Raw genomic sequence first — 26,830 nt, 5'->3', positions numbered from 1 at the left:
GCTCCATCGGTGCAGATACTACCAAGTTTAGTCTTCCAGTCTATATTTTGTTGGTTGAAAAATCTTTTTGATATTTCAAAACATCTGAAGCCTTATTTGAAGTCTCCAAAAGTGAATTGCAAAAAAGAAACTCCTTAATACTTACTTCGTGTGTCTTGTTGTACGTATAACGGACAAATACCAAGAGTTGGCTACATTGTGACACATCGGTGCTTTCATCCAATTGAATGCTGAATGGAAACGGTGAAGCAATTAAGTCTTCAACAACTTGTAAAACGTTTGACGACATTTCAACAATTCTAGAATGAATAACATCGTTTGATAAGGGAACAGCTTCAACTTTGTTTTTTTTATCCTTACGCGCATCGCGTAGTTTTTAGTGATTAACTTACTGAATTCGCCGCCCTACACTATTTCTTTTCTTAATAAATATGTTTACCATAGATGTTTACAGTTAACTGGCGATGGCGCTGACCGCGGACCCCTGATACACATGCTATGGACCCCTAAGGGGTCCGTGGACCACACTTTAAGAAACCCTGCTGTAGAGAGATCAGTTTAATCCAAAGATGTTTAAATATTTTTGGTTTAATCACACTTACCTAAAATGATGCGTTTGTTTCACTAACATTTTAATAATATAGAATAACTTGTATGTGAGTAGAATAAATATATACGGTAGGATGACCAGTATTTGCCAGCAAAAACAGTAATTTACTTGTTTGGATTGAAAGCATAGCTTGTTGTAAATGCTGAAAGTGTTTTTGAGTGCTTCCACAGGAACTACATTATTTTTTTGTATTCTTATTAGCTTAGATGATGGGATGAAAAATAGTTCAGTGTGGCATTTATGTAAGACATTCTCCGAAAAATATCGGTTTAATAGACTGAAGTTTTTCGTTAGAATACATTGGCAAGCGGACCAATGGACTATTGTTATGTTTATCAGGAAATTAGGAACTATCTGCAAGATTATTCCTCCGTAGCAGGCGATCTTTTCACAATTTAAATCTAAAATATCAGTACATTTTAAAAACAATACCTTTAAAAAACGTACCTACTAAGTCAATTCCAACTTAAAAAATAAAGCCCAAAATTCTAATTCCTGACGTCATCATTAGTAGATATAAAATTACTGGGGGCAATCGCCCAGTTGTTTGTGTGTGATTAAATAAGGTATCAAATTAATTAAATACTAAGCATGACGTACAGGGTATCACAAAATCTCTGAAACTAGAGGAGAAACTAGAAGAGATTTTTGATAGTGCAGTTATTGAGACTATAAACCACTCAGGTATGAGGTTTGTGTGATGTAACCACAATGTAACGCTGTTTCGGGTAGTAAAAAATAAGTGAAAAAGAACTCGAACTAGGCGTCGTGTTGTGTTGTGACAATTTCAAATGTTAATAAAATTGCCGAAAAAATGCTAACGCGTAAAGGTGAGTGTAATTAGGGCGTTGTTAAGTGCAATAACATTCAATAACTCAACTTTTCCGGATATTCAACACTTCCGAAACAACATTTTATAGGTTCATAGTTTCTCACACCGATTTGATCAAAAGCAAAAATAAATTCAAGATTCAAGCAGTTCGACGAAATAAGTGAGTAAACAAAGTGCTCGTTACATAATCAAAAAATTAAATAGGCATATATACTATGAGAGTTTAAAATATAATTTGCATTATTAATGGTATACTTTCTTTAATCAACTAGATTAAATGTTTTATGAACATCTTCTAAAATTATAATTATGTACCTTTAAAAAGTTTGGTTTTAGCCAAAATAGCCCCAATTATGCCCCACTAGCAACACCGGTGATTAAAACTATGCTCGTTACCGTATTTGAACTCATCTCAAAAGTGTCTTTAACTGGAATAATAAATTATAATAAAAGTTAGACCTTCTGCAGGTATCAAAACATTTACTTTTTTATTTTTATTTTTAGAATTTTCACAAATTATACTTCCTAACACTTTTAGAATAATTAAATAATATTTTTTCGTATACTCGCTATTTACCTGTGTATTTGTATACTAAGGGCTGGCAAAGGTTAGTCTTGGGTCGAGATTTCCGTATGTAAGAAGAGCACAATGCGTTTATAATGTACTGAACAAAGAGAGGACAGTAAACACGTTGCCAAACGTATGAAATAAACCGAGAAACTGTGCACATCGCTAAGAGACGTGAGAAGTGTCTAGCCCTAGCAGTCAACTATTAAGCTTGACCAATCAGGTTTGTCAGCGTTGTTATTTGGAGGGTGTTAATTCGTTTGTGTTTGTCAAAAACTCTAACGTGATTGGTCGGGCTTAATAGTTGCCTGCTAGGGCTAGACCCAAGTAGAGACGTGGAAGGGGATATAGCAGATTAGTCGCAGTTGACCGGTCGACCCAATCAATACCTCTGTCAGTACTTAAAGCTCTAGGGAAAGGTGTACGTCATGCGTTCAGCTTCACGATTTAATTACGGCTCGTGATACTTAATTTGTTTATTAATTAACGAGTCGTTGTAATTTTCCATATAGTTTGAATTTTTTTACGTGCAGGCTAGAAACACTTGCATTTTTGGTAAAAATAAGTGGAATTGAGTGAGTGTTCGATAGTGGTCGCGCTATTAGAACTCTGAATTCAAAAATCGATAATTCGAAATCGATAATTCGAAATAATAGATTGTAGTTTTTTCAAGAACTTTGTTAATATTTCTGCTGTATTTTCTTTGTAGACAGTATATGAAAATCTTTATCAATAAAAAAACTACACGATTGCTGAAAATTGCTATGCTCTAAAAGTAAATGGATGGATTGTTTACAATATTTGAATGGAAAAACAACCTTATCGAATTTTTCTTATGTAAACATATTGTAAAATATCCGATCTTGAAAATAAAAAAAAGTTTCAATATCTAAAGTGGTTCTTGAGTTATGGCCTGTTATGTGTTAAAAAGTTGAGTTTTTAAATTATCGCGATTACTGACGTTTTCTCGTTATAAAAAAATGACACCCTAGCGATATCCCTATAATTCCATTTCAGATACTCAGAAACATGTCTAATGATTTTGTCTAGTTATCTCTTGAAAAAAAAGTCTTTTAAAAATAAGCGGTTTGCGATCATGATTTTACTTTACTAGGGAAAGGCGTATCGGCAACGCCGCAACAGCACACCGTCGCGCGTCGAGTCGGTCGGTCGCATTTCTCTCACTTCGACTTAATAAGATCCCTAAGCGATTTACTTCCACACATGTAAATTCCGACCCAAAAGTAATAGTTGCCAGCACGGTATATCGATTGTTTACGATATTCTCCGATGGTGGCAGCACATACCTAAAATCTAGTTCTCTGTTCTCTGGCTTAGAATTTAAGGTGGATAATGACTTATGTTAAGGATTATGAAAAAAAATATTAGCTAACACTTACTGTGATCAACAGTGTATGCTATTGTTATTACAATGAGTTCTATAATTAATATTAGTAATAACCAATATACAATTTTTGAATATTTTTTATAGTCTGCTACATAACCATACTTTGAAAACATTCTGTCTAAATCTATCCACCGATTGAGATAATGAGCGAAGAATCTGTTTAGTAGATAGTTTATAAAAACCAGCAATACCTGAAAAATATAGATGTAAATAAATATTCCTGTATGTACTATTGATACAGGACCATAGACTTAAAATAAAATATAGACTACACTATTTACATCTCAACGCGGTCAAACAATCTTTTTTGTACACATGTTTACTTCTAGGTACAGTCGACCGAGCCTTCGTCATCCAGCCTATGTTGTCACGTCTTTAATATTATCAATATTTTTTTTCTTGTTATACACATATATTGATATATTAATACTACATTTTAATAAAGTAGGTTTTAATATTCCATAGATGTATTAAATAGTCCTTATACTACTAAATTATAAGTCGGATACTGTTTAAACAGGATAAGTTCTTTACAATATGACAACACCGATTAGAGGCGAGGGAGCCTATTCATTCATTTATTACCTTGTAGTACGCGTCGCACGTGTGCGGTAAAGCTTTGTTGCCGCTATGTCCCCGGCTGTATTGACGCATTTTCTTAGCTTGTAGTCCTTAAGTGTTTATTTTATTGACTTTTTCTGTTCAAGAACTATAAAATATGGTTCGCCAGTGCCAAATTTGTAAGAAATTTGACTTAAATAATCCATTTAAGTCTTGAAACGACTTTTGACCGGTAGGCAACTCTCAGTTTACCCATTGGGAGTGAGTCAGTGGCGTTGTTGTAGAAAAGCGCTTATTTAGATAATATTTTAGTAAAATGTAAAATCTGAATTTTTCCTCTTACTTTACATTATTTACTTACTTACATTGTAACAAAATCATAATTATAACCCTGTTAATAATTAATAATGTTTTTATTAAAAATATATTCTGGTTTATTCTAAAATTATCTTCAGAATCTAAAATAACATACAAGAATTTTAAAATGATATTACGTTATGAAACAATATTTTTTAATATACCGGGTCGTCTCAAAAGTGGCTCACCCCTATAACTTTTTTATTTTTTCAGATAAAAAAAAAACAGATTTGTATGTTAGTAGGTATATGACATAAATTAGGATTTATTGACGTATTCAATTGTTTTTGGTCTCTTCCTGTTTCACCGAAATGATTACATCTTTTGATTTTTAAAGGCACCCTCGGTATATTGCTACTTTATTCGATAAAATATGACACTGAATAGAATGACATATCATATGTCAACTTTTGACATTGATTAAAAACAAATCGTATTTTAAATTTCAATCCAGGGTGCCATGGTGTTGTTAAAAACACTAAGTTTTAATCAAGGAGCCTTGGAAAAATAGTTTTGATCGTCTAATGGGTTTCGTCTCTTGTCTAGGCCGGTTAAAAGATGTACAAATCGTATTTTTAATCATACATATGTCAATTATTTCAAATGGAACAAGGGTGACTCATTAGCATATTTGGAAAAAGCATTTTTTATGAATATATTGATACCACACACTTGGTATTTCGAGTCAAATTGTCGTTATGAACCGCGTGTTACAATTACAATTAAACCATATGCGAAAATGTCAAAAGTTGACATATGATATGTCATTCTATTCAGAGTGTCATTTTCTATCGAATAAAGTAGAAGTATACCGAGGGTGCCGTTTAAAAATTAAAAGTTATAGTCATTTCCGGTGAAACAGGAAGTGACCAAAAACAATTGAACGCGTCAATCAATCCTAATTTATGTCATATACTAACATATTAAATCTTGTTTTTTTGTTTTTGAAAATATAAAAAAATTATGGGGATGAGCCACTTTTGGGAGACAGTACCGAGTTAAATAAATGTAGTTTTCATTTTATCCACTTCCTATCACCTTCCTTGCTTTAATGGAACAGATTTATGTTTTCTCTAATTTACATAATAAGACATCACTTAACCAGAAAAAAAATTACGAGAAACGAAAGACAGTGTTGTGTTTCTCGGCAGAGTCGTCAGGGAACGACCGTTACGACAGAGACAACCTATCTATCGCTCGTCTCGCACTCGTTATAACCAGTAACACAACAATAACAAGACATTGTCTGACCGCATGTTCCAGCTATTTATGAATGAGATGCTCAGTCTATATTTTATTTTAAGTCTATGTACAGGACCTTATGATTTTTAGATACAGATACAGCGCATTCTTTACGTTAAGTACATTAAGAGGGGTTTTCGTTAATTACCACTAACGAAATATAACTTCATATTCTTATCTTTTATATATTAAATAATAAACATATACCGGATGCGTCTCAAAAATGGCTCACCTCTATAACTTTTTTATTTTTTTAGATAAAAAAAAGAGATTGGGTATGTTAGTATATGACATAAATTAGGATTGATTGACGTATTCAATTTTTTTTCGGTCACTTCCTGTTTCCCGGGAATGAATACTACTTTTTATTTTTAAATGGCACCCTCGGTTTTTTTTACTTTGTTCGATAGAAAATGACATTCTGAATAAAATGACATATCATACGTCAACTTTCTACATTCTCACTTAAACAAAATCGTATTTTAAATTTCAATGTAGAGTGCCATGGCTACGTCAAAAACACTAATTTTTAATCATGGAGATAAGTTGCCCAAATCGTATTTTTAATCATCTCAATTTTTTCAAATGGAACGAGGGTGGCTCATTAGCATATTTGGAAAAAGCATTTTTTAGGAATAATTTGATACTTGATTTATTTTTATATATTACGTTTCATTACACACACTTGGTATTTTGAGTCAAATTGTCGTTATGAACCATAAACCGCATGTTACAATTTCAAATAAACCATATGCGAAAATGTCAAAAGTTGACATATGATATGTCATTCTATTTAGCGTGTCATTTTCTATTAAATGAAGTAAAAAATATCGAGGGTGCCATTTAAAAATCAAAAGTTGTAGTCATTTCCGGTGAAACAGGAAGTGACTGAAAACAATTGAATGCTTTAATCATTCCTAATTTATGTCATATACTAACATACCAAATCTCGTGATCTGAAAAAATAAAAAAGTAATCGGAGTGAGCCACTTTTGAAACGCACCCAGTATATTTGAATTTAGAATAACAATGATTTGAGCGATTTTATTACAATCGGTTAAAATTTTGACAGATCGAATATTTCAACTTTCCTTAATTTAAAAACTACAATCAATTTATGAGATATGAAAGTAGTTTCGAAAAATGTAATAATATACCAATGTTCAATTTAAAATAACAAAGATGCTAATATTTTTAATATGAAGCGGCAACGCTGTAACGCTGAATAGATTGATCAACAGAATATAAATCCAAATTTTCAAAAAAAAACCTATGACCGATTCTCCATAAACGTCTAACGTACTACGTGGCCGTCAATCACTCTGTATATGAGCATTCGACAGTACGCATAAAAAAATTACCTTGGGAAAAAATGTGTCAATGTTTTTAGAAACTTTGTATAAATTATATGTTTTATTCAACAATCTCAAATCTTTCCACCAACTAATAATACAGTTTTACTTACTATTAACGGAATTTTGTAGAAATTATATGCAAAGTGAATCATTTTTATAAATCTGTTATGATGTATCTGAGAATCGGACAGATACGTTTTTAACAGAAAATATATACAGGTAGCACAAAAAACCAGATCGTATAAAATTCGGGTAAAATACCACACATTTTTAGGTCTTGCTTGAAGTTTTCCCTGCGCATCCAACTGATATTTTTTTAAAAATACAATTTGTGAAGCTAATGAAACTGGGTCTAACAACTTCGGTATGTTCATTTTTCTTTACTCCTAGAAGTTTTCTATTAGGGACTTGAATTCTAAGTTGCTTTTTATGTATCATCAGTTAAATAAATATTTAGAAAGTTTTAAAGAACGTTTTATGTTTAGTTGATTTAGTAAATGGATCATTGATAGCTAATTTATTAATGTAAACGCCACGAATGTTTGGGAGTGATTCATCGGTCGCTACCATGTGAACTAATCTGTTCAAGGTCACATGAAACTTAATTCCAGTGCCGTGGTGTTTAAAGTCATATAATAATCAATATATAATCTGTTGTAATTTGTTGTTTTAACTGTCAAAGTCTTGTCAAAACATATATTTGGTTATAAATATAAGATAAATATAAAATGGAATGGCCCCATTGGTCACACTGCAAGCACACCAATAGACTGACGCACAAAAACGAATCAATCAAAGAAACGCGATATAGTATCGTCTTTGTCAATCACGCTAACATTTTAGAATAAGTAGGAGAAGCGCAGGCAGATGATTAGACCGGACCTTTAAAAACCTACGTCTGCGGTAAAAATTTACGTTTTTAATGTAAAAATAGGGAGTTTTCGTTGCTTTAAAAAAATTCAACGGTACGGTTAACGGATACGTAACCATAACCGCTATTTTGACAGATAAAAAAACAGTTTTCGGACTTTCGGTTCATCGGTTCGGAGCCGACATACGATACGATAACCGAAAACTGACAGCTAAGCACAGCCCGTAGCGTAGTATTTTGATTTTTGGTTTTTGTATTGTTGTTTGATTTGAAAGTTCTTTATATGACTTTATTGGGTATCGCTATATAGGATGGACAATTTAATTTTATTGGACTCTAGTGATGAATCGGATTTGGAGGATGCTGTGCTGTTGGAAGGGTTTGAAAACAACATCGAATATCGAGCAGAACTTTATGGGGAGTTCAACCTAAAAATATTATCTGACCAAGAGTGCAAAGCTAACTTCTGCTTTGAAAAAAAAGACATTCCTCGATTAGTTGAAGCACTAAGAATTCCCAACGAGTTTAACACAGATAAAATAAATAATCAAAACATAAACAAAATAGAATGATGTTAGGTTAGATCTGTATCTTTCAATGTTGTGTTTCTACTGCGCTAGTGCGCATGCGTACCGCTATGTTAACGGCTTTGGCTAACGTCCGTAAAATATCGGCAGCTAGCGGTTACGATATACGATAATCGAAATTGAAATGTCAAAGTTGTCAATTAGCGTTAACCGGAATTGCAATTTGTAAGCAACGAAAACTCCCTAATGATAGCGCGCGTGTCGATTCTAACTTCATCAAGCGATGAATCACTCCCAAACATTCGTGGCGTTTACTATATCTGTTGTTTTACTTGTAATGGAGGTAAATTAATATTGTAATAATGATAGCATGGAATCATCACTTAAACTTGACTTACACCATAATTACGATTTTCTGTCCAATGGACTGGTTGACTGGAAAGATTGAGACCAACAGATTTTACATTCCGATTCAAGTATTCTTTAAATATTTTCACTAGTCCGAAAAAGTAGCGAAATAAGCGTTCGGCATTTAACGTTTTATGTAAAACTGGCTAGGTATTTTAGTACAAATAAAGAAGAAAATTAAAGATAAAGATTTATACTATATCCGTATTGTAGCACATTTTTAGACAACTTCTTTATTTTTAAGATTTTGATGGTCAAACATCAACAAAACATTCTTTATGTTTGGACTGAATTTTCTCGACAATAAAGACATAATTTGAAATTCTGTTAATACGGAAATAGATTGAAGTTTTGTGATTACAGTGATATATAATTTATATGGTTTTGTAAAAAATTGCTCGCTATTTTATGGCAAATGCTGAAGCTCTGCAAACCTTAATCAAGCCTTAATCAAAGCACCTGTGTTTGGAATTTTGGGTGTGGCTTAACACGACAGGATCGGGCTAAGCCTTATAGTGGAGTGCCCAGAGACTTTTACCTCGGAATTCAATTACTGTCAATGTATTAATGTGAAACATTCTGTATTGTGTTTTATAGATAAAATACTAAAATGTTTACCCATTTTTTTTCGTTGCTTTTAATTTTTTATTTTAGTAATGTTAGTAAATTCTTAATTATTTCCTTGTTAATATTTTAATTTTTTTAATTCTTTTTCTAAGTAAATTTATTGAAATAAATAAATCTACTGAATAAGCTATACCTATTCTGCTTATATTCTAATCATTGAAATTTTGATTGAAATTGAATTATACAGGGTGGCGCATATACGACCTTGGTTTTTGCAGAGAACAAAGTTTATATTGGAGTGAAATTTTCTGAGCTTATGTAAGTCAATTTAAGGTATTTTCTAAAATTATGTAGAGTTCTACAGGGTGTCCCCAAAAAAAGTTACACATCAAATTTATGTTTTTAGTAATGGAACAGCCTATATATTAATTGACTTTTGGATTCTAGTAAAGTATATGACTAAAATGTATAGTTTTTGAAATACATTCACCGGCACGAAAAATGGGTACCTTAAAACTTTGATGTATTTTAAAGGTTAATATATTTTATTTTAATGGACCGATTTTGATGATTTTTTAAGCAGTGTGTTGCCAAATTATTTGACTTCTTAGTATCTTTTTCTAAATTAAAAATGAAACTCCCCATCTGTTAATTATACGAGGGAAAACAAAATATTGATATTTTTATTAAAGTTTGCAACACCCTGTGAAATATGTTTGTGAAACAGCAATATGTGAAAACAGCAAAAAATTTAAAAATTATTTTATCATCTAGATACATTCTTTCTGGATGGTTTGTTTTTTGGTTCATCTCATTAGCTTTATTTTTGTTGGAAATATTCGGTTTTAAAGAAGGCACTAACATTTTTCGTAATTTTTACATTAAGACCATGCCTTTGCTTTTGGGCCTAGTCAACACATCTAGTAAGTTCTGGTCCCGAAGCAGGCCTTCTTGACATAAGATTTGCTTCATTTAATCTTCTTCTTGTAGTCCGTTAGTTAATATGTACGGTTCTTAAGTGCAATTCATTATCAATTTGAAAAGCTTGCAAACGGCAGTTTCTTAGCGGTAAACTTACAATAAGTCGATCGTCTCGATTAGAAGTTTTCATACGAAGGTTCCTGGACGTCTATATTGACGTCCTCATGGACTTGGTCATAATTCAAAGACCATTTAATATACTCTATGGTATTAAGGTATTTTTGGAACTAGAATTTTATAGCAAATTCACTAAACTCGAATAAATAAATTATATATTTGACTCACCCTGTATATCTATAAAAATTAATATATTTATGAAATGTGAACTACCATTAAAAATATATTTTGTAAAAGGTTTGGAGTGCAAATCTCAAATAGGAATCCTGATACAGAGCTTTTCCGGCAAACGGAGCCATCTTGTATGTAGGCATTTGTATATGTGTATGTTTATTTAAATACTAAAGTGAAAGCAACGAATTTAAATAGGTAAACTTTGTAATATATCTTATTAACAATATAATGCAAAAAGTTTTGTAACAATTCGTTCACAGTAAATGAATTCCGAGGTTTGTATCTCATAAGGGCTTAAAGCACTCTACTATTAGGCAAATTTCTGAAATATAATATATATTTCCTTCGGCCGCACACCCGCTTTACCCGACCCCTGAAAGCGACCTGAAAGTACAGCGTATTAGACTCTTAAATATGCCATTTTCTCACTATTTTTCATTGAATTTCTTTTCAATAATAGCTTCGTTCGCAGAGCAGTCCGAAATAGTCTACAACGGTCCGACGCATGCGCGTTTCAGTTATTTTTTATAAAGTTTGCAACACATTCATTAATTTGTTGTTACCTGTTGTAAATTACATAAAATGATGGTCATTGATTTGATTTAGCTTTTATAGTTCATATCAAATAAATTTTTAGTCACGTGATTAAGTTGTAAGTGACAGGCACAGCGTTGCCCACTCTTACATATTTTCTTTTAATCAAAATACACACAACCAAACTTATATGGAATCACCTATTATTTTCCATAATTTTTGAGATGTATGAAAATTTTCTGTTTATGAATAAAACTCTGTCCTTACCAATGACTTTTCATGAAAAATAATCCAAAAAATAATCAGTTCCCAAAATAAACAAAATGGTATTTTTTATGGTTTCTGAAACGAAATTAAGATTTAAATTTTTAATGGACAAAAAGCTTAAACAAAAAGAAACTTGATAATTTTAATATTCTTTGTTGCCACCTCTAGCCCTTATGCAAGCTTCTATCCGCGCTGGCATGCTCCTTGTTAAATTATCCACGTTGTCTTGGGGTATGTTTTCTCATTATGCCAATGCTGCATCAATAAGCTGTGCGAGATTTCCTGGATTGTTACGACGAGCTCTAACCCTTCTTTTGAGCTAGTCCCACAAGTGTTCGTTAGGGTTTAGATCTGGTAAATAGGCAGGCCAGTCCAAAACTATGACACCTTCCGTTTCAAAACGTTCTCTAGTCACTCTGCTGGTATAGGGAGGTGCACTATCGCGCATGTAGTTAAAATTATCCCCAATTGCAGCTCTCCATAGACTAATTGGTTCTAGCACCAAGTCAACATATCTCCGACCCGTTAAAATTTGTTGAAGTGGTAACAATGGAGTTTTTGCTCCTAGTATAATATCTCCCCAGAACATTATAGTTCCTCCTTTATATATTGGTACAGATTTGGCAGCCTGAAGTCTCGCTCGTCTTCCTGGAGCTCTAACAACCCGAATTCGATGGTTATCTGATCTTAAGCCAATTCTGCTCTCATCCGAAAAAAGAACATTTCGCCAATTCTCAGTTGTCCAGTTTTGATGTTGAAGGCATCAATTTAGCCAGTCAGTTTTATTTTGCCGAGATAACTGTAGGATCCGTAACTCTCTCCTACTGTAAAACCCTCCTGCACGAAGACTTTTTCTTATGGTTTCAACTGAAATCACACTTGTAGCTGCCAGAAGTTGTCTTTGTAGCTCTAGATGAGAAACATTGGGATTTATTCTAGCAATTTAGCACACAAGGCGGTCTTGTTGTTCAGTTGTGACTCTTTGGTGAATTTGTATGGGCCTATCCTTGTGTGTTCCTAATTCCAAGTATCTTGCATATGTTTTCGATACAACACCCTGGGTAACGCCTACTATCTCTGCTACGTCTCTCTGGAGCATTCCTTGTTCGGTGAGAGCATTAATTCTTCCCCTCTATACAGGGTGGTCGAAATTGGGCTGTTTTAACAGGGAAACCCTATTTCCTGACTAGATAGAGCAAAACCGACATAGATGTCATGGGCTCGATTTCTGAGACACCTTTTTTTACCATTTTGAAAATTGCCCATAACTTTTTTAATTCGTGGAATAATAAAATTCTGTAAAGACGTTCTTAAGGCACTTTTTTAAGCACAATCCAATGGCGTAGTGAGTTTTTTTCTATGCTTCCTCTTTTTGTCAGAAATAATAAAAAATATAATTTTTAGATGGAAATCATAGTTGGCTATGAACTTAAAAAAATGCTGACGTTTAACCATTTTGAACGATATAAAGTTATGGGTACCTATTTCTAAGAATGAGAGAAATATTAGGTTTTTTATCTTTGTATGTGTGCCTTGATTTTGTGTTGACCTAGTTGTCTAATTATTTTTTATTGCAATTTAATATTCTATATTATTATTTATCTGCATAATTAGAGACTTTTAAAAAGGTAAATAACATTCTATATTAGTTTTAGTAATTACAATTGAAATCGATACAATAAACAAAGAACAAAGCTAAAAAAGTATTTTTTGAGTGACGAATATAGTTTTTAAAAAAAAATCATCTAAGATGTTCAAACTGAGCACCTCCTTGTTGAATACATAATAAACATCTTTTGCACACAGAGTTACAGCGATTTATTAGGCGAACTGGTGTAAGTCCAAAAGCTTGCCTAGTAGTCTTCTGCAATTCTTCTCTCGTCCCAATGGTTCTTCCCTTATATATAAGGTCTTTTACAGTTGAGGGTTGGAACCTTTGGTGTTAAACAGCAAAATAAAAACACTAAATCACCACAATACGAAGCGAAACGCGCGTCCAGTGTAAAAGTAAAAGTGTTTTGGTGTATTGTGGTGATTTAGTGTTTTTATTTTGCTAAAAGGTCTTTTATTTTTTTCTATAAAAAATTAGAAAGAAGTTAAATCACAGGACCTAGCAGGCCAACATATGGGGTCCCTTGTTCCAATCCGATTCTCTCTAAATTCTTCATTTAATGGCGTTTTAATTGTAATTGGTAAAACTAATATAGAATATTGATTTATCTTTTCTAAAGTCTTTAATTTTGCAGATAAATAATAATACAGAATATAAAATTGCGATAAAAAATAATTAGGCAACTAGGTCAACAAAAAATCAAGGCCCGCTTCGATACAAAGATAAAAAACTCTAATATTTCTCTCATTGTTAGAAATAAATACCCATAACTTTATATCGTTGCAAAGAGTTGTTAAACATCAGCATTTTTTTAAGTTCATAGCCAACTATGATTTTCATTTAAATAATTATATTTTTTATTATTTCTGAGAAAAAGAGCAAGTATAGAAAAAGACTGACTACGCCACTGGATTGTGCTTAAAAAAGTGCCTTAAGAACGCCTTTACAGAATTTTATTAAAAAAATCAAAAAGACCCCGTATCTCAGTTGGCAGTGAAAATATCAACAGGCGGTTTATGCCTTTAAACGTGTCTCAGAAATCGAGCCCATGACATCTACTTCGGTTTTGCTCTATCTAGTCAGGAAATAGGTTTTCCCTGTTAAAACAGACCAATTTCGACCACCCTGTACATCTGTTAATCCAACGCAAGGCATTTTTTAATTTTTTTGGATTGAATGAAAATTACCGGACAATCGTGATTTTTACTACTGATCACAAAATTGAAAAGAAAATAAATCGCAGCCGTCGTTTATTCTTTATTATCATGTTTATTTACAACAAAAAGCCTTATCTTAAAGTTGTATACCAATTTTTATCCTTGCAAGAAATTTATTCAGAAATAAAGAGTGATTCCATATAAGTTTGGTTGTGTATATTTTAGGAAATAAAAATAAATTAATTACAAATATATAAACAGTTATTATTTATATCAACACAACTCATCTCTTTCAGAGCACTTAACGGACATAATTACTACCGCTTTTCCGTTGAAAATATTCTAATAAAGTTGTGATGAGTGTTTTACGGCTGTTAAGCTATCTTGTACACTTCTCACTAAAAGTGGTTCTAAAAGGAATAATGTTCGACTGCAAGGTCTGCTAGTAAAAAATAATTGAGCTTAAAATATCTCAACACAATCCTTTTAAATCAAAAACTCGTAATACAAAACTAAAGCGTCAAAACGTATGACAATGTCGGGAAATAAATAAATGTGGCAACTTGACATTTTTTACAGCAGAGTGGTAGCTGTCTCCTACTAGTCAGCCCGGCGACAAATATGTTGCAATGATTGGCAACAATGAATTAATAATATCAAATATATTTACATATTGTATTCTTATCCTGATATTTTTGCAGAGACCCAAAGCAAATGAGGAAGCAGATGTTAGACAATCGACTATGCTATGTCCTGATCCAGCAGAATTAGAAACAGGCAACACAAATTATAATATGTAATTTTATATTATACACAATAAATTTTTAACCTAAAATCTTTGTTATTTTTTTTCGTTATATATGTAGCTAACGATAATACCAGGGCAAGACCTATTTTTCTAAATATTGATGAAATGGACAAAAAGGACAAATAACAATTCCGAGAGAAAATTGTTACCATCTCAACAAGCGAATATAGTTTCCCTCCCCTTTTTTAAAATATCACTGCCCCTAAAGTATAGTTCCTAGGACCCCTCCGCCACTTAAAATGTTACTCTATAAGGAATAGTCACTTTGAAGTATATTTCGAGAGTGACCGGTTAGTGCCTACCTACCATAAAAGTGGAAAATAAACACTCCGATTGCAAGTCGCAAACATGTAATTTAAAGAAGTGGCTGGAACTACCCGAATCTTCGAATATAACACCATAAAAGACCAAAAACTTTGTAGTAACTTTGCAAAGTAGGGGTTACCAACAAGTGCTACCATAATGCCTCCATTAAGTTTTTGTTACTTTATAGTAACAATTTAAGTTATGGGGTAGTTGCGGCCACGACACCTAGTTACTTCTAATTTATAGTAGCATTGAAAGTAGCAAAATGGTTACTTCTACCTTCCTAGGTTACTATAAAGTAGCCGTCGCTCATCCATTGCCACTAAAAAGTCACGGGGGTCAAAAACGGCTACTTTATAGTGACCGTAACTTAATATACTCTAATAAATGTAATTGCCTCAGATTGCATCGTGTGCTGCTCTGTTTTAGTGTTTTCTTTTACTTGCTTTTAAGCTTTATTAAAATTTTGTAAAATTCCTAAGGCGAATAAAAAGAAATTTAGATATTCTAGTACTTTCAACCGAAGAATTAAACAAAAGGAATCACTGCGAGCCGATGCATCAACATCAGAAACAAAAAATACATCTTTCTATAATCTTACTTATTAGTAGGATTATACATCATAAATTCCTACATCATAAATCAGGTAGTGACTGAGACATTTTTGAAGCTGTTTCTGTAGAAGAGTGTAGTGTTAGTTCATCTGAAACTGAATCTGAGAGGAGAACTACCATGGTTCAGCATTGAAACACCAGGTTCAGCATTGGTCTGGTTGTACCAAAGATGCCGAAGAATGGGGTTGGAAGAAAACAAAAACAGGCATTACTCCAGTCACAACGTTGAAAGATCCAGCTCCAAAATCCCTGTTGGCATTTTTATCCTGTAAATGCAAAACCAACAACTATGGTAAAGCCTGCGGATGCAGAAAGCAGGATAAAATGTTCAATGATTTGCATACTGCAATGGAAAATCCTGTGACAACGTCACTGAAGTGTTACTAGATGGTCACCGCCCACTCCCTTTATAGTGGCTTTGATAGTAGCAGTTACGTATCTGCCACTATAAATGCTAGTTGGGATGTCACCAAACAGTGCCGTGGCACATATTTTTCTTAACTTAGCCGTTTGAAGAGATATTTATATTTTTTGGTAAATGTTTTGATTACGCCTATGGTGTATACGGTGGTATCATACATATTAATTACGAAAAAAACGTATTAAAATGTTAATAAAAGGTACAAAACTCGTATCAACGTATCATATCAAGTACATATAATATCAAAAAAATAATTATAGAATTCAATAAGAAAACTAAGAAAGCGCCAAAAAGGTGGAGTAGACTTATTTACCTATGGAACGTAACTCTTGGCTCTTTCTTATCGCTGCGGCTTTTACAATTGAAAGTTGAGCAACTAATCACCATTGTAATAAAGTTTTTACAAAGTTCACTACACACAAACTATTAAAAATCGCTAAAATTGTCGCTGATGACCAACTCATTCGTTGCCATCAAAAAAATGGCGTCTAATGCCACAAATTCTGCTGCAGCCCGTATATTTGTATTCTTTAGTCATTGTTTTTCATACTAACATAATACGGAAGTTATTTTTGGTAGTTATTTTTTGGAGTTGCAAGTTCGTTGTGATGGAGTGTTTGGAGTTGCAGTTGCGGCGATGCAGAGCGCCGACTTTGTATCACGAGCGGTCGATCTCTACGTGTCGTTATTCTTTCTGTTATTTTTTAGATATCTATTTTATCTATTTATCTATCTGTTATTTTTTAGAAGTAGCAACGGTTGCGTTATGTTATTTCTAAATAACTGTTATAAAATAAAAGATAGCTAAATAACAACCTGGTAATATTCAATTTCGTTCCTGACCGTTGCACAGTGGTTCCCAGATAGGTCATTACTTAAAAATATTAATTTCAAAATGCTTGCATGAAACTGTTAATACTTTTCTTATATTCCCCTGTAAACGATACATAATAAATAACAAAATCAAGTAAGCCTAGTGTAGCGCTTCTTTTTAATAGAAATGTCACATTTTTGCTACTGGTATCAATCTGACATAAACAGTTTTCAGATAACTAATTAATTACGTATTTTATTAAAATTGATAAAAGTTGTTGCCTTTTCTGTAATGGACGTTCAAAAAGAAGGTAAAAAGAACTGTTTTTTCTTTTTTGCACTTAATTAAACCTAAGTAATATTAGTTTACGGTAATTTATTTGAAGGCAACAAAAATAGTATAGTATATAGTATAGTATAGTAATATTTTTGCTTGTCACTCTTTAAAACTTTTATCTATTTTCGCTTTCAAATCCTATTAAACGGCATTATAATACTTGTTGCTTAAAGTATATTGCATATAAATTAATTGCCACTGGCTGCCGCGGATAGCGGCCGGATCTTATACCGGGTGGTTAAAGATTGAGTTTTTGTCTTAAAATAAAAGTAACTTATTTTTTCTTCTTCGTGTCAACTTATTTTGTGGACACACTATATCAATTGACAATAAAATTGTATTTATAAAATGAAACAAATGTCTCTTTATTTTTTCAATATTTAAAATAAATTTGACCTCTTCAATATGAAACATGTACATATGTATGTGCAAACATAATCTGTATACCTTTCCGAATAGTTAGAACTTAAAATGGAAATCACACGAACTGGGCCTAATTTTTTTAATACATATTACATTAAGTTTTTTATATACATTTATTTAGCATTTGTTATCAATTTCTATTAAAAAAGGTGCAGTCAAGCTATATCTAGATATCTAACAGTTATGACCGCGCAGCTAATTAAGGGGAACCACTGTGCGTTGGGTCGCAACCATAGACAAACAGAAAATTAAAAAGATCTGCCAGAAGACATAGGACAGCGCAGGCAAATGTTCCTGTAGCGTATCGACGCAAGTGCCGAAATACGTCCATCTAGCTATCTGTGTTTCGACACTAGTCCGTTAGTCTTAGCATATTCAGAAAGAACACGCTAATCTCCAGCGTTGTCAATTTGAGGAATTCCCCAAATTTTGGGAATCCGGAGCCGGTAAGAGGTACACGTGGGATTAGCAATAGGCGGCACGAAAATAAGGAGTTTCAACATTTTATTGCTGATTGAAAATGACGTAAAATTTTTAACTTTAAAAACAGAGCGGGACGATATATCTTTCCCAACTTAAAAATTATAATCTGCTTTTACTTGTGCTTCCCTTTGCAAATGCTTCAGTTGAAAAGAAAATTTAGTGACCTCAAATTATTTAATGACTACTAGGAAAGGATTAAAAAACTAGGGAGGTAATTTACAGTTTAATCCCTCTAACATATATAATAAATATTGTATTTTTATTCAAATTATTTTTTTCGTTAAAATAATCCTATGGGGGGAATTTTGGTGAATCAGGACATTTTCTCCCCAAATTGGCGAATTTAATTTAGATTTTTGGGTAGTTTAGAAAATTGACATTGGCAACGCCGCTAACCTCATTCTTTTGTTTTGTTGTTTGTTCAAAAAAAACCGGCACACGGCGTAGTACAAGCGGTTTGATAATTTTTAAGAAATTTTTTGATTGTTAATTTTATTTTTGTGCAAACTAAACAGTTGTTTTTATTAAAAATACCGGACAAAGGTAAGAAAGGTAATGTCCATGCAGAAGTTTTTATTTCACAGGCTATTCTTTCTAGAAATTATACCATCCAGCCCTCCTATTTAATTATTAAATGAAAGTGTAGAAAGAGATATCAGGAGGCTATTCTGTTAAAATATCATCCGGCCAGTCTATAGGCCCTGTTGGCCGAACCAGAAGGTCTGCTAAGTTAAAGGATGTTGGATATAGAATGGAAGGAATATCATGGCCGAGAACAAGGCATAATTGTATGTCCCTTGATGTAGGGGGTAGGTTTGTTTCTAATAGGCAGTAAAACCTCAAAATTCTACTGTGAATCTTCATATTCTAGGCCTGTAGAAGATAAATAATTCCTGGAGCCATCTCGAGGTATAGTACTCAAGTCGGACGAGATCCAATTGATAAAGCATGGATGAAAAGAAATAATAGCCATCATAAAACTGTAAATATGTATACAACTAGTACAATGTAGCTATTTAACTGTAAGTACACAATATAGCTAGATATTTAGTAGAATAGGGGTATTATAAATTAATACAAAAATACAATAATTGGTCATTCTTTCCATTCCCATTCAATTCTTCCCATTTAATCGTTTTCCCATAAAAAGGAAATTAAAATTAAAAGTGCCCTTAACCAAAATAGTGAAATAAATGGAGATAGTTAAATTTTATATTAGCGTGTAAGACTTTTGAATAAAAAAGGTGTAAAGGATTATAAATGCTGTATTTATATCCTTTAATATCATGATAATATAAAATTTCAGCAGAACTCATCTCCATTTATTTCACTATTTAGGATAAGCAATACACTCGTTTAATTGCCTTAAAAAATAATAAGTATAATAATAATTTAAATCTCCCGCTCTTTCATAGTTCGTGCCTGTAGCCAACTAGAGGGCGCCAAAAGCGCAATCTCCCAACATTTTACCACGCGATTCACCACTCTCTAAACTATTAACTTTCTCTATGGTCGCAACCGAGTTGGACATGAGTTGGACATGTGAAGGCCACATTATAACGCATAGGGTCTTAACACAAAAACCTTACTTTCATTTACGGAACTTTATTTGTTCATTGAGATGTGCCCTCGTATAAAATAGGTAAGCATTTTTCTTACAAATCTAATTTCTTATAAATAAATAAACCCTTATTAGTATTTTACAAGTTTTTGTACACTATTAAGACGTAAGTCACAGTAATATTTAACATTTCTCTTCATTGTTTTAAGCTTCAAACATTTAAATATCTGGCCTAGAAGCGCTAAACATAAGAGAAAGAAAGAAACAAAGGTTTAGGCAGTGGCACTTAAGGGCTTTCTGCGCTCCAAGGAAATCTTGAATCCGTCCGCTCTCTTAAGAATAATATCACCCTGTAGTTTGTAGTCTTCCTCCTTGTAGTTGGATTTGATCTTGTAGTTTAGGTAGGATGGTGGATAGAAGGATTTTCAGTTTCAACATGGCGTATTTGCGACCTGAGAACAATATTATTGATTAGAGTAGCTCTTAATATAAATAAAGTTAATTATTGGTAGAGTAATGCTCTATATGATAGTGATAATGATATTGAAATTATATTATTAACCAATTTTAGAGCGATTAATGTTAAATAATGTAGTCAACTACTGTGAACATTACTTTGAATAGTTTCAATGTGGTAGACAATGATACAGTATTAAAACCAATGACTAAAGAATTCAAGGACAAATAACACCCAAGAGCAAATTGTTACCATGGCACCAAACAGTGCCGTGGCGTGGCCATATTTTTTTCTTAACTTAGCTAGTTGAAGGGATATTTATATTTTTGATAAATGTTTTGACTACGCCTATGGTGTAGGCGGTGGCATCATACTAATTAATTACGAAAAAAACGTATTAAAATGTTAACAAAAGGTATAAAACTAGTATCGACGTATAGCACACATCAAGTACATAGTACATATCAGAAAAATAATTATCGAATTCAATAAGAAAACTTAAGAAAACGCTAAAAATGTGGAGCGGACTGTTTATTTACCTATGAAACGTAACTCTTGGCTCTTTCTTGTCACTGCTGCTTTTACATTTGAAAGCTGAACAACGATCGCCATTGTAATAAAGTTTATACAAAATTCACTACACACAATTGTCATGACTCATTCGTTGCCATCAAAAAAAATGGGGTCTAATGTCACAAATTCTGCTGCAGCCTGTATGTGGGTGTTACATGTCCTTATATTCTTTAGTCATTGGTATGAACTTACCGACACAACTCCTAGGTCCAGCACTGAAAGGAATGAACGCGTAGTAGTGCCTGTTGGCTGCTCTTTCTGGCAAGAAGTTATCTGGGTCGAACTTGTCTGGATTGGGGCCGTAAATTTCTTCCAGACGGTGGACTTTGAACTGAGCAATGACAATGGTGGCTCCAGAAGGAAGAGTCAAATTTGGATTAGAAGCTGAAGAAATAATGATAATAAATTTTAGAAGGTTACGTTGTATAAATTCAGTATTAATTTGAAGCTACCGTAATCGCAAAACATTTTCCGATGGACGTCATCAATCATATCGAAATTGACACTAAGCCTACAGTCTGACAAACGGATCTGAAACAACGGGGCAACGGAAAAGGGATCGCCATTTTCTAAAATCATGACCGATTTCATTCATAAAATATCCACGAGCGTGCGGTGTTTCATAAAAATATATCAGGAATTTTTATAATATTTTCCAGTAAAGTTTATAATATTATTTTACTTTAAATGTACCTACATTTTGTTTAGTCATTAACCAAATATAGTAATATTTGTTAAAACGCGTGTACTAATTACAATAACCACAAATCAAGTTAAAGATATAAAACACAATACAATAATACCGCCACTGGATTTTTCAATAATAGTGATTGTTTCTACTATTCCTAGAGAGGGGCATAAATTTGGGGGTAATGGCGGCAAGACGTGCGAGAATCTCAACCAATCAGACTGGTTGAATCCGGGATGCCATGATGAATTTTGTCAGCGTTGCCAGCTTACCCTAAGCGGCCTTTATCTTAAGGAAATACTACGTCAACATATTAGCATATATATAATTATGTATGCTGAAATGAACTAAAATATATTCAATTTATAGGTAATATCGAGCAACTTTGCTTTTCTATAATTAAACGTGACAACATCGACTTTTTTTGCCCGAATTCCTTCCGCTGTTTTAGATTCGTTTGTCAGATAATATAAACCTGACTAAATAAAATTTTGGCAAAATTTTTTAAAATTTGTTTTATAATTTAAGATACCGAGCAGCTCTTCATTTTACTTTATAGAGCAAATGATTGTAACATATATTTTATTTACATTAAAGCTACAAAATTTATATACAGAAAGGTCTAGACTTCGAGACAGGAAAAATCAAGTCCATTTAGCGTGTGTCGCAATTTTCACACCTTAAAAATTGGTTTTTTTATAGCTATAGTAACTGCAGCGACTTATGAAAAGAGCTGTGTGGTTTTCATATAGAAAATAAGGGCACCTATAATTCATTTGAGAATGTTATAAATCGCTAAAGAGGTTTCAAATCTCTTGAATTTCTATTAATATTAAATAAATTTTATTAAAAATGGAACTAAAATTGTTAGTATCATTAAAAACAATTCATTGTTTTTTTAATCCAAAACTTTTGTTTTTTTTAATCAAAAAAAATAAAAGAAACAAATCTCTCAATCAAAATATTTGTGGTCCTGAAAAGGACCTTTGCTTTCACATGTTCGTCAAGGTAGGTAATAGGTAAACGGTAAAAAAACAGGATAATAAAATTTAAAAAATTACAAAAATTATTCAAAAATGCCTCCCTCTGGCATTAATAACCCAAAAGATCATAAAATCCCCTCTCTCCTCACATTGGATAACATATCAGAGGTGACAGTGTCAAAGGCATTAAATATTTTCTGGCTTAACTGCTCCAAGTTTTGAATTTCTTCATGACCGTAAATTTTAGATTTTATGTACCCCCATAAAAAGAAATCATTCACTGAGAGGTCAGGTGAAATTAAACGTCAGTCTAAACAAAACTGTAATTTTTGAAAACTTGTCAAAATTTGGACACACGCTAAATGGGCTTGATTTTCGTATGTCTCGAAGTCTGTGGACTTTTCTGTATATCGTGTTGTTGATGAATCTTTGTGATTAATTCTGGTTTTTTGCCTATTTTCATAGTCTTTTTTTTTAAATTTGTACTTACTGTATTGTACTTAATTAGTACAAACAGTTCTTCCAAGAACTAAATTCTTGAGTTTTTTTTATATTGCATTTCTTGAAATTGTTTGTTGAAAATATGCCAGAAACATTTAAATAGTCGAAGCAAAAAAGATTGTAGTTTTCCTGAACCATTTGAACGAGAACGTGACAATAAAGGAAGCTTTATTACATGGTGCACTCAGAGAAGTAAGTGATTAGTAAGCACATTATACCACTTTCAAAGTTATTTCTACGTTAGTTTTTAGTAAATTCTGTCATTATTTAGTTTGTGCATTAATGGCATTCTCTTACTTGTTATTACCACTTGTGGTATTGTAAGTCATACATCAATAAATAAATAACCCATAATAACGCTTAGGACCTTTTAATGGACTAGTTTTTTACCAATATGTAATAAGTACGTAAAATAAGCTATAAAACAAATAAATCAATTACTTACTAAAATATTAATTATTAAATTAAAAATAAAAATATTTAAAAAATGATATAATAAATATATTGTTTGTCAATTTTAAATTAATATTCATCCCATAAATCTATCACAATCTGGCAGCGCTGTCGCCATCACTTGTCACTGAAAGTTGATCACGAGCATCGGAAATTGTTTTGCGATTACTGTATAGAAACTCCAGACATAAAAACTAAAATATTTTTATTGGAAGACCAAGATGGTGAGACTGGGCTCTATTTTACTTAATATGAGTGCTCTTGAGTCATGCTTTTATGCTTAAAAGAAAATTTTATGCTTGAAATGCACTTTCGCTTATCACTAGGCTTTCATAAAAATTTATTAATAAAGTGCAAGACTTAAAAGATTCTTGCAGCGACTTCAAGACCAAGAGAGTTTTGGTCTTATTGGTCTTGCATTGACTCATCACTAACCAAGACACCTACCCAATTTAACATCCTGCTGAAGCTGACGCGCAATAATAGGTACTGGAGGGAACAACCTCAGAGTTTCCAAAAGACACCTCTCCAAATACTTCATTTCCAACGTATCGGCGAAAGTAGCCATCCTGTCCGATCCCTGGAAGATCTCATCCAACTCCTGCACAACCTTCTCTTGTATCTCTGGATGGGCAGCCATCTGGCACAGGAAGAAACTGGAACCAGCGGCTGTGGTGTCGTGACCTTCGAACATGATGGTGTCCACTTGCTCTTTGATTTCTTCGTCGTTGATGACGACACCGTTTTGGGAGGCTTCGATCATCAAGTCCAAGAAGGCCATTCTCTTCTTTTCGCCTACGTCATCGTCTACGTCAAGATCGTCCTTGAGACCTACAGACTGGCCGTAGGAAGTGCCCTCGAGGGTGGTTGTTTTTAGTGGTACGTTCTTTTCGAGTTTGCTGGTTTTGTATTCGTCGGGGAGTTCAGCTGTGGAACCTCGGATGCCTGCAAAAACCAAGCGATACCAATAATGTTAATAATTTATTAAGACGCACTATGGGGAGCATCATATTTGAACAAAACTAATATAGGTACCTACACTCACCGGCAAAAAAAAACTTATGATTTCTAACCATAGAGAAAGATAATAAATTCTAACCACAATTTCTCTTGACGGAAGATAATTATTAAAGACCAAAATGACATTTCTCGCAAATTTTGATGTATAATTTGTGGAAAAGTTAAAAGTTTCATAACTTTTTCTACTAATTGAAAATGTCTATCACTAATTTTGACGTTCTGAATGCTTACATTGAAATTAAAGGAACAAACTTCTACGCTAATAGAAACCACTAATTTATTCCACTAAATGCGAGGTTCTGAATGAAGCTTTAATTTCGTTAATTCAAATGTTTAAGACCAGAATATCTATTTTTGTAGGATATATTATTACCTTGTTCGAAGTCAGCCTTCTTTTTCTGAATAACTCTGCGAGTCAGACTGTGGATAACGCCGATCAATTTTTCCTGATACTTGGCGGTATTGGTCAGGTTGAAAATGAGGTCTGGTCTGAACCAGAGTTTGGCATGCCTGAGATGGAGGATCTCGCACAGCTTCATCACGGCCATGGCGTAGTCGTATCCACTCTGGCCTTGAGTCTTCTTGCTCACACCCATTGCAGTTTCTAAAGAGTTCCAAATAAAGACAATTAAATAATACATTACGTTAATAGTATTATCAAGACTCCAATTTAGAGCAACTTGGGTTTATATCAAATTGGTAAAAATTATGTAAAATATAATTCCAGTAAACCATTTTGATGTAGGCAAGCAAAACTCCTTCTATATCAACAGACGATGTCGTAAAGTGTCGGTGAGATATTAGTGCCATCTCCTATTAGTACCATCTGTATTAGTACATCTCATTTCATATATATATATTTGAGCGGGCCGAAAAGCGCTCTTTACCACCTTTTAACGGGAGATGCACTAATATCTCACCGAAACTTTACGACATCGTCTGTTGATATAGAAGGAGTTTTGCTTGCCGTATCTGTGAAAACCAGCCCCTGGACAGCCCACCTGATGAAGGGTAGGCACAGAAACCGGTTGTGGGAGTGGAGCTTGGTTCCCCTCTCTACGACAAGCAAAACAATTTTCTTGTTACTTTTTATTTTTTTATTTTTTCTCTAGTTTCGATTTTTCGAAATTAGAAAAAAATACACAGCTAAAGGCAAGAAAATATTATTTATTAATTATACAGTTATTTACCTAACAGGATTTCTACTGTCGCTTCTGACATGTAATCATGACAGTCGAATTCCTTTCCAAGAGTTCCTTCTAGTTTCTTAACGGTTTCTCTGCTGTTCTTGTTGAAGAGATCGATGAAGGACTTCAACACGTTCAAGTGGAAAGTGGGGGCAATGAGTTTCCTGTGAGCCCTCCATTTCTGGCCGGTGGAAATAAGGAGACCATCTCCCAACCATGGTTTGAAGTATCTGTATTCTGGCGATCTGGAATAGAATAAAGACATATTTATTCCTTCTTACATTATGATTTGGGTAATGTACTGAGTACAAGGCTGAGATAGGTACCAAAACTGTAGTTAAAACAACGCAAGGAACTCCACAAGGTGGAGTGACCTCCCCCCTACTGTGGAGCTTGGTAGTGGATGAACTACTGGAAGAATTAACTCTAGCGGGAATACACTGCATAAGGTACGCAAATGACATAGTCATCATTGCACGGATCCGAAGATTGTTTTTACTTAAATCAAGGAAAACCTTTGATTTTTCTCGGTTGCGGAGAATTAGTGTTTTATTTTGCTGTTGGCACCAAAGGTTCCAACCCTCAACTGTAATATTTGAATTACCTTGAAAATATATGAAAAATATTTTTAAAATTGCGTTGTTATTACTCACATGCTTTGCAATTCGCCATAACAATGGTTATTAGTCATTAAATATATTTTGAATTATCATACAGGAGAGGAGAAGTAATTCTGTTTTGTTGCATATTCAGAAATAGCTTGGAAATAGCAGAATAACTTGGACACCGAGCAAGTAAGTTGGTAATAAAGAAAACGGAAAGACAATGTAAAGGCCAAACAGCGCTTGACAATGCCATTCACAGTTCCAGAAGTCTTCTGCGGTGCAGCATAAACACGAACAAAAATAGTCACAAATAGGCAGGGTCAAAAAATCTCTAGAATAATAGAAACATTCACAAGGAGAGAAGCAGGCAAAATATTTTATATAATAACACTTACCAAAGGATAGGACAACACTCACTAACGGACTGATAAATAAAGACAGGAAAATTG

At 33.2% G+C, this 26,830-nt stretch overlaps 2 protein-coding genes across 3 annotated transcripts in view; one reads left to right on the top strand and one right to left on the bottom strand.

Annotated features, from left to right (window-relative positions):
* Positions 1-14,981, top strand: part of LOC115884137 — a 53,768-nt gene extending 38,787 nt beyond the window's left edge. For both annotated transcript variants that reach the window (XM_030902644.1, XM_030902642.1), the window contains one exon: positions 14,850-14,981. In XM_030902644.1, the coding sequence (XP_030758504.1) occupies positions 14,850-14,948 (99 nt within the window). In that variant the 3' untranslated portion in view covers positions 14,949-14,981. The remainder of the gene's footprint in view (positions 1-14,849) is intronic.
* A 5,205-nt stretch (positions 14,982-20,186) lies between these two features.
* On the bottom strand, positions 20,187-26,056 carry LOC115884131 (cytochrome P450 4g15-like). Its single transcript, XM_030902631.1, is given in 6 exon segments — positions 20,187-20,315; positions 20,317-20,366; positions 21,137-21,328; positions 24,017-24,514; positions 24,963-25,193; positions 25,780-26,056. Coding segments are annotated over 6 exon segments (1,362 nt in total). The 5' UTR covers positions 26,042-26,056.
* Between the last annotated feature and the right edge of the window lie 774 nt (positions 26,057-26,830).

The sequence above is a fragment of the Sitophilus oryzae genome, unplaced genomic scaffold, assembly GCF_002938485.1.
Source record: "Sitophilus oryzae breed Bouriz unplaced genomic scaffold, Soryzae_2.0 scaffold_2017_pilon_pilon, whole genome shotgun sequence".
NCBI lineage: Eukaryota > Metazoa > Arthropoda > Insecta > Coleoptera > Curculionidae > Sitophilus > Sitophilus oryzae.
This window is presented reverse-complemented; position numbering and strand designations above follow the sequence as displayed.